The 9,133-nt window shown below is 47.9% G+C and overlaps 2 protein-coding genes across 2 annotated transcripts; one reads left to right on the top strand and one right to left on the bottom strand.

Moving 5' to 3' along the window:
• On the bottom strand, positions 1-1,589 carry EAH_00029990 (hypothetical protein, conserved; the record flags this gene model as incomplete). Its single annotated transcript, XM_013396185.1, has 1 exon — positions 1-1,589. A coding segment is annotated over one exon (1,589 nt), but the record flags the coding sequence as incomplete, so codon positions are not given.
• Positions 1,590-7,034: 5,445 nt separating this feature from the next.
• EAH_00029980 (hypothetical protein, conserved) lies at positions 7,035-8,894 on the top strand (the record flags this gene model as incomplete). Its single annotated transcript, XM_013396184.1, has 4 exons — positions 7,035-7,143; positions 7,270-7,409; positions 7,732-8,611; positions 8,821-8,894. 4 exons carry the CDS (start codon positions 7,035-7,037, stop codon positions 8,892-8,894), a joined length of 1,203 nt encoding a protein of 400 aa, XP_013251638.1.
• Between the last annotated feature and the right edge of the window lie 239 nt (positions 8,895-9,133).

Raw genomic sequence — 9,133 nt, 5'->3', positions numbered from 1 at the left:
CTGTTGTGATTCCTTCTTGTGGCAGCGTTTCCGAAGGATTCAAAAATAGCATTGCAAGAAACGATCCTTTTCTGTAGCTCTGTTGCTTCTTGTAGCGTCTGTACACCTCCAAGAAGTGCTGCAACCTCCGTCCGCTGGCCGGATACAGTCTTCGGCGCGCCTGAATCGCCGTGAGAACCTGTTGCACTGCCAGAAGCGCCCGCCAGTGTGTCATTAGGAGATGTGGATACGTGAGTTAGAAAGAGCATTAGCTGCTTGCTCGTTTCGGTCTTTCCTGCTCCACTCTGCCCTGAAACTACAATGGTCTGACTAGTCTGTGTCCCCACAAGGCGGCGCAGAGCTTCCTCCGCTACAACGAAGGGGTGCGGTGGCGGTCTGTTCCGATTCGCAGTGGTTTCCTTGAAGGCATTTTCCAAGGCAGCTGCTAGTGTTGATGGCTCAGGTGCTGTTGAAGTACCGTCGTTACAAGGATTACTAGCTTTCATCCACGCATTCATCTCCGGGGATTCCGTACGGCCATAGATGTCGTCACCATTGAAGCTAGGGGGTCGGCAAACAGGTAGTACTCCTGGGAGACCATTCAGAATGGAGCGGATAGTGGTTGTAGAATCCGCCTGATGGGGATGCTCCCCTGCGCAGGCACTTTGGTCGTCATTAAGCTGACGCCGATATATCCGGGCAACCTCCCTCCAATGTCGATACAATGAGATCTGCTGTGCGGAATACAAGTGGGGCAACGGCTTGTAGGGGTTCACAGCCAGTAGAACGTTTGCTGCATAGGTGTATATCTCATCACGAAGGTACCTATGTTGAAGAAGCTGAAGGAGGGCAGCGGCGGACAACGTGTCACAACAGGCGCTTTCGTCTGGGATAGGGTGCGGCGGCAAGGGGGGTGGACTATAGGGCCATAAGTGGTTGACGGGGACTTCAAAAGGCGGCTGGGAAATGAACCTTGCACTAGCATCGGCGGCGGCGGCCGCCGCCGCCTCAGAAGCCCGCTGTTCGAGCCGTTCTACTATGTACGCTCCTCCTAGGTCATCTACCGGGGAACTGGTGCAGCTGGAAGACTCAACCGGAGCATCTGATGACCCCTCCGTTTCATCCTCTGTTTCGCTCTCCTGTGAAGAAGATTGGGGTTCAAGTCCGACGGCACCGCGTTGAGAGAGAGGGTCCGCGAATGCTTCAGTTGCAGCTTCCGGGGGTTCAAGCGACCATGGAGTGCTGAGCTTTTCCTTGCGTAATTTCGTCCTTTTCCGTGATGATGTATTTGCAGCGATTGACTCGATTCGCTGCTGTGAACCTTGCGGTTTTGAACCGTTGTCATTAGTAAGTGCTTCCTCCTGGGTGCTGCATGATTGTGACACGGTGGCCTCGCAAAGTACGTCGGCAGCTGCCTGTGCTGCTGCCACACTAGATGCGCCTTCCGCATCAATCACCACCTGGGCTTTCCCCGTTTTGGTGTCATACTTTAAGATTTTCACAGTCACAAAGCCTTCTTCGGCGCAGTGCGTCCAAGCCAGCGCCCCGGCAGGTATGTCCTGCATAGAGAATGCCTGGTTTTGGCCAAGGGTTCTGCAAACAGGAGCCATGTTCGACCTTAAACACTGGGCAAGGGGCTCATAACTCTTTCTATTGTGAGCGCGCGCTTGTCTTAATGGGGACTTGGCAGGTTTCAACAGCAGTCATTGACATGGGTCGTTGCGTTGGTCCCGAGCGAATCCCATGCAGACAACCACCGCTCCTTCCCCAAAGGCCCCCACAGCAAAGGCAAAATTCAAATTTCATGGGAGATGCACATAGGCAGGCGATCCCGTAGACGAACTCTGTAATCTGCGGCTTGCTTCGAGGACCCTCAGCCCAGTGGTTCCCGTGAGCGACTCCCGTTGGGCAAGAACTACGTGCAGGCAGCTCCAAATCCGTCAACAGCGGACCGCTTAGTCAACATGCAAGTTGTGAAAGCACGTTAATTGCTCGAAGATGCCCCTATCGCAGAGAAGGGCCTATCTGTCTAGGGAGAGGCTGTTCTACAGGCTGCGTCCTGCGGCCCGTCATGGGCATCCGCAGAACGCGCCGCCCCAGAAGGTCTTCTCTAAAAAGCTGTTGCTATATTTAATGAAAGGCGGAAATTTCTTTATTGAAATCGCTGTAGTGTGTTCACCTAGAAGATGACGGGACAGGAGGCGGCGCGGCCGACCCTGAAGCCCCGATGCAGCACGCGACTCGCTGCTGTGGCCGCTTGTCTCGTCCAGAAAGTCGTTTCAGTGGCAGCGGCGTTCCAGTACGAGATATCGGATTAGGATTTAGATATAGTAAAATAGGGATATTAATGCTCATAGATCAGCCTTGACTCGTCAGGCGCTGTCCCAGAACCCACCTTTTCTACGGCATCTGTGGACCTGTAAGTTTGCTCTGGTTCCCACCGTTTATAATCGGTACGGTCTTCGAGGTTCAACTCCGTATCCTTCGCCTTCACATTTTGTGTTACTTGAAACAATGCTTCGTAACCTTGTAGTTATTGAACCAACGGTTCTGCAAGCGGTTTCCTCTCTCGCCGGGGTTGGCAGCTTTTTAAGCCCAAAACTGCTGCATCGACCTAGATTAGAGTAGACAAAAATATGTCTCAAACATATGTGAGCCCCTGAGCTCCTTTCGACCTTCTTTATGGTTGAATAGACGGCAGGAGAGGCCCCAGTGGTTAGAATTCCAACTCGAACCCTCACAGACTGAAGGAACCCCCTGTTCCCGTTCACGTGTCTTCGATGCGTTTCCAAACGGTTCTGTTGGAAGTAAAACCCCTCGGCCTCGAAAAGAGACAAGACCTTAGCCCTTGCTTGGAGGTTGCTCCGAAAGTCAGGATACATCCAAAATCGCAACCGTCTTCACGAATCGTTTCCCCAGTAATAGCCACGCATCCCTCGCTACGTATGGTACACAAAATACCAAATACATATAAATATGCATGGCGCGCAAATTGGAAAAGTCCAAAGCGATGCGTCGCCGGGTACTTGTTGAAGATGCCTCAAGGTGCGCAGTCACTGCACTTCGTGACCTCGGGAAGCAGGTGTCCACTCCTGAGTTCAGTGACGGTACCTGTAAGGCTGCAGGGTGCTATAACCTCCTGATACGTCTGCGTGTAGTTATCAACAATCGATAGCTGAAGGGGCAATCTACCAAATTTCTCCTTGCTGGAAGGAACCGCTCGCAGTTGTCCTTGCGCATCGTCAGAGCGAATGGTACAACTTGAGCTAGAATAATTTGATCTTCAATTAGGGTGGATTCAACAAGAGCAAGTGGGAGATGGTCTATCATCTGCTGCTGGTGGTTGTCCTTAGTGACTGCGACCTTCTACCCCGCGCTCAGCCAGACCTCAACGCAACACTTTGTAGAAACGTAATCCGCAGTGCCATCCAGTGGAGAGGGCCATGAATGATCCAGAGGTATTTTGCATGTGACTAATGGGGAGTATGAACTGCATTGAAAATTGAACTTCATGACTACGTGAGCTCCAACTAAAAGCTTTATGGCGACGGACGACTAGCGCACCATTAACCCAATGATTTGCACAGGTTTATAACGAATGTATATATATATATATATATAATATACATATATATATGTATATATATATATATATATGTATATATATCTATATATATATGTATGTATATATTTGTATAAATATATATATATATATATATATACATATATATATACATATATATATATATGTATATGCGGGCGTGCATATGTACATAGACATTTGTGTATCCGGGTTTAATATATCCGAACGTCTCAGTTCCCCTGAGGAACCGGCAAACGCCTCCCCGGGCGAGTCCTGAATAAACTGCCGTGGAAGTGCGTGGTGCGATGAAGTGAAAGCGCACATGGGTTGAGCGGAGATTTCGCCACATAATCCATAAGCATAGAAACTAAACAACCGGCAGACTTTTAGAAAGGGTAGCGTCTGAGCGGTAAGTCGAAATCATTTTACACACGAAGGAAGTACCCCCTGAGAAGCCGGCCTGATACGAAGCATCCTTGCAAAAAGGTTAGGAATTGCTTCACTGCTAACCACGGAAGAAACTGTAATTTCCCAGGTCTATTGCTAAAGGTATGCGGGAAATTTGTGCAACGAACTAAGCGGGCTTTGTACATGGATACTGATGAATTCTCGTGTACACAAACGGTGAAACAAACGATGCTTTGCGAAATTGTCGAGCCTTGTGTATACACAGAGGGCTAAAATGGTGCCTGTCCTTACCTAGGCACTGATTTAATTGATGCAGAGTGTCGTCAGCTTAGATGGATAGGACAGTGAATGCGTCATTCTACTGCTCCCTGTACATAAAAAAGGGGTTGCACCCTAAGTATTCCCCCCGCGGAGTCTTTTGAAGCTTGCAAACCGCTTACGAATAAGTTGAAATATAGTTTAAAAACGCCAATTTATCCCTGATCCGATATAAAATAGACAATGGGTGAAAGATCGCGAAGTTCAGGCTGTTGGCTGGCGTGCATGACTTCCATGCAAAGTGCCATGCAGCAAAAAGTGTGGTTCAAATTTCTATTCAACTATATTATACATATATATATATATATCGCATGCAAATATACATATATATATGCATATAAATCTGTTCTTCCCTGCGTATAGTGGAAGTTCTGGCTGCAAAGAAAGTGGAGCCGGACACCTAAAACCACATGGGGGATCCCCACTGAACGTCGCGCAAGTTTCATGTTTTAAGGGGTCTCTGCGCATCAAGGCGTGCGAAAAAGTCTCTCACCAAGAGGGTGTCAGACAGAAATCGGGTTTGTTTCATTATTGAATTGCCTCTTGTTTGCACGCTAGCCCATACAAGTGCAACGCAGAGCTATGCTGAGTTGGCCTCTGCTGGAAGCAGATATCTGGCAAGGGGAAAGCTGCAGCACCATCTCTGCTTGAATCAACAAGGTTAACGCATTTGTTTTGGCATGAAATCCTGCAAAAAGAGGGGGGAAAGGATTTCCTGTGCCATGCATGCGGAGGTATTTGTGATGCAAGGAAGCAACTCGAAATGAGGCAAGAGTTGAATTCGACTTGTCTTAGGTAAAAAAGTTCCGATAAGGCCCTGAAACGAGCGGTGAAGCTGGGAGAGTCAAAGCCAAAATAAGCAACTCCTGTCTTAAGAAGTGTTTGAACGCTCCAAAAATATGCGCAATTAGTGCAAAATGGAGCAGCAACGGGGTCTCCAAAGCCAGCCATCACCGTAGCTTCCACTATTTAGACTGAAATATCAAAGTGATTTCGCTGCAACTAGTTGCGTAGTGGTGTGAAGGTGCCAAACTCTACTTGGAGACCTGCTCAAGCGAACGAATATGTATAATGGGCTTCGTTATACAGAAACAGAAACCTCTGAGACATGATGAACGAGGGCTGTAGATAAAAGCCTCAGAAGGGTTAACTGGCAAAAGAGCCGAGTTTGTTTTGCATCAGACGCTATCGTTCTACACACAATGATCCTGCAGCGAAAACTACTGAATCCTCGTGAGGACTGTGAGCAAAGAAAAGACAAAGTCAAGACAATGAAGGAAGGCGGAATCAAGCTATGGAGAAAATTGTTATACTACGCGTGCCAACGCTCCTGGCGGAGGAATGGAAGAGAAAGACGAAGAAGTTCATCAGTTGATACCCACAAGCACGCAGGTAATATGCATGCATTTATATGTAAGTGTGGATTATTGGTTGAGGAGCGCAAGTTGGCGTTCAAAGCGTGCAATGACGGGGGGAAAATGGGAGCGCCAGGCAGTAGCCATGAGCAAGTCCTTACTTTCAACCCACTGTTGAGTTATACGACTTCACTTCGCTTTGCATTCAGACAGAAATCAATAACAGAAGTTCGCATCAAGACAAAGGCGAATCTGTTCTTCGAGGTGATACCTCCACAGGTTGGGATCAACCTATGATGTGCACAAACGCGAACAATGTGTGTCCGCCTTGTTTCCGTTCTGGTTTTTGAATAGTTTCATTCTATTATGCAGCATGCTAAAATTGTTAAGAATTGTAAAAGGTCAACCCTAATGTTACCGGTATGCTGAGGGAATCAAAGCAAGCAAGTACCTCAGCTAGCCACCATATTGACTGTTAGTGCAACTACTAAGCAGGCGCTTTGGGCATGGTTGTTATCATAATAGCTCATATGCCATGTTAATGTAAAGCCATTTGGGAAAGGAAGTGAAATTGAGCGGAAGCAAGCACAAGAATCCGCCTGAGGTCCACTGGCCTTCACTACCGGTGGCATGCTGTGGGGGCTCGATCTGAAGAAAGAGAAGAATTTTTATACTGATAGCATCAGCAAAGCGAAAATCGTTGATTTGCATGCCTAAAATAAACAATTGTGTAGTGACTGGGAGGGAGAAAATATAAAAAACGAGCACAGGGAAAGCTCTGTGCCGTTGGTGTACTAAGCACACGGACCACCCAGTCAACGGTTTCATGGTTTGAAAAGCATCCATCTCAGCAGTGTATACGATTTCTTCGGCTTAATCAACTCGTCTTTGTGTCTTTTCTCCATTTAATACTTCTAGTAGGTATTTCACACAGGTTTGGACAGTCGTCGGCATCACGAACACCCCGTGCAACTTCACGCAGTTCTGTGTGCGGAATCGAGTAGGTGCATAAAAGAGCGCAAAGCCCCAAAAACTGAATTTTCCCAGTGCATGTAGGCCTAATTTTGTTGGAAATGGGTTCTATTAACTCGTTTCAGAGGGGTTTCTTAGGGTGAAGAAACTCCAGCCCGAAACCGAGGTGGCGGTTGGCGCATGACTGGTAACCGTTTCTGTCCTCATTTCCTTTTTTGATAGTTAAACCGTCCTTGTTGCACTCTACCGTGTTTTCGTGAATGCTGTGCTGTCAGGGGGGGCTGGCCGGCGAGCTGCTGCATGCTTGCTTGTGGGGGGTGCTGCTTGCAACGCGTTCATCCTATTGATGGCGTCTCGATTTGTTTATTTTCTGGTGCTGCAGTCGTAGGTCCTTAGGCTGTTGCATTTAAACGAACGCCATGGAGGGAGTTAACAGACTCTGCTCGTGCAGGTTTGAGCCGCTGGTCGATGTGCCAGTGCCAGAGAAGGCTGTCGTGTGGACTTCGAACAATTACTACGATGGCTCAGGTGGGTTGTGCTGAAGGGGAGAACAGTATGTGAATGCGTAAAGTAAGCGTAAATATGTACTTGTAAAGCATACAGAGATGAACTCGTGGAACTGATTCCTTTGCCTGTGTCTTTCCTCTTGTTCAGGCTGGGTGGGTTTGACAGACCGGGATAAGTTGTCGCTAAAACCTACACTCTTTAAAGACCATCGCCTGCTTTTTCTAGAGCCAGTTGAAGGCGTCTGCGAAGCGTTTAGCACTGTCCAGTCAGGCAAATATGACGTCAAGGTTCGTCCCACTGCAGTTTGAGCATATTTTGCATGCATTTGAATGCCGTCTGTTTAAAAAGCAATGCTTGATGATGAGAGATGAAGGGGGGGGGATAGAACAGGAAGGCTTGCTGAGGTTGTCTGTGCGTACAAAGTTCTCGGAAGAAGAGCTGGATGATTACGTTTTGCGTTGCCTTTTAGCTAGAGGAGTAGTACATCTTAACTCCATCGCTGCAAGTATGCGTGCTTGTTTGTGTATATACATATAGGTATATTTATATATATATATATATATATATTATATTCATGTGTTTGTGTTGACTCCTGCAATATGAGTACAGTGCTGGAGCAAGCACGGGTGTCACTTGGGCATAGAGGGGGACAAGAACGTGTTTCTGTTGACTCCAACTTTGCGAGAGGTTGCGGTGTATTCTCATCCGGAGCGTTTGCCGGCTTTCCCTAAGGCTTGGAAGCCGCTGCTGTTTACTGTGAACGCTTCTTTGATAGCTTTTCGGCTGACAGACAAGGTGTGTCTGATAGTGACAATAGACGAGAGTCAAACAGTGAAGATACAGTGCGTGGACTACAACGCGGGCTTTGTGGTGTCTCACCCCTCAACAAATGCAGCACTTGCTTACGGCGCGATGGTAGTGAAGGGGTTTGATGCGCTGCCTAACTGCGAGGTGATACCGCACATAAACTGCGCCTCAGGCGACTGGGGCTTCTTCGTGCAGCTGTTTCAGTGGGGGTCTTTTGTCATTCCTAAGTCGGTAGACCTGACTCGGCCTACATCGATCTTGGGCCTCGGCCTTGGAAAGAAAGTAGACTGTCTTGGGGTTCTTCTGCACCCACCGAACATTGTTATTATGGTGCATTTAGAGTCGCCTAAGGTGCTGAGGGCACTGGAATATGGACGTGATTATCTCCTGACAGCGATTAAAACAAGCGAAACAGACATTGACATCTACCTTATCATGGACGGCCAGATGACGCGCTTCAACTACTCTTTTGACTTGAGAATCAACAGGCCCGGGAAACCACAACACCACGACAATGTCGCATTCAAATGTACACTCGAGCTCGATGATAAGAAGAAGTGCAACCGTTTCATCTTCCAAAATACTAAGTCGGCGTCTGTTGTTGTGCCCCAAGGCTGCCCCTCAGGGGAGGGAGACCACCTCGTCAACAAAACACTCATTGCAGTCTTTGATGCAGAAATATGTACGTTTTGCTAGATGCATATACACTTGAATTCGCATTGCCATTGTTAATGCTGTCTTCTCGTCTGTAGTTCAGGTGTTCGTTTTTTTTGACGCATGCGTTGTTATTTAATGTTTTCGGGTGTCTCCTTTGGGAGCTCTCTCCCTCTGCTTACGTAAGATTTCACTGTTCTCCTTTCCTGTTTATTGTTGTATTTGTTTTGTCTGCAGGCATGTACCTCACCCATCCTCCAGCCTTGAAGCTGTGCTCTGCCTTCGACACCGTAGCACTGCCGGTCGACTGATCATCAGTTTGTGTCAGTGAGAAAACGACGCACAAGATTGAGGCAACTTCCTGTTGGACACCAGCAAAGAGTGGAGCAGAAGTACCCTGAAATAACGAAAGAAAGAGGAAAATAGTGGAGAAGGGTTGCGAGACTTCGGCTGTCAACGCACTGCAGCCCCAAGCCCTAAAGTCTAAACCCGAAACCCGTATTTGCGTCCGGGCCCGACTACCACTGGCCGTCTTGAGAGAAAGAGAGGA

This window comes from Eimeria acervulina, genomic scaffold (assembly GCF_000499425.1).
Source record: "Eimeria acervulina Houghton genomic scaffold, Eah_scaff273, whole genome shotgun sequence".
In the NCBI taxonomy this organism is placed as follows: domain Eukaryota; phylum Apicomplexa; class Conoidasida; order Eucoccidiorida; family Eimeriidae; genus Eimeria; species Eimeria acervulina.
Note: the sequence above shows the minus strand (reverse complement) of the source record. Positions and strands in the feature narration are given on the sequence as shown.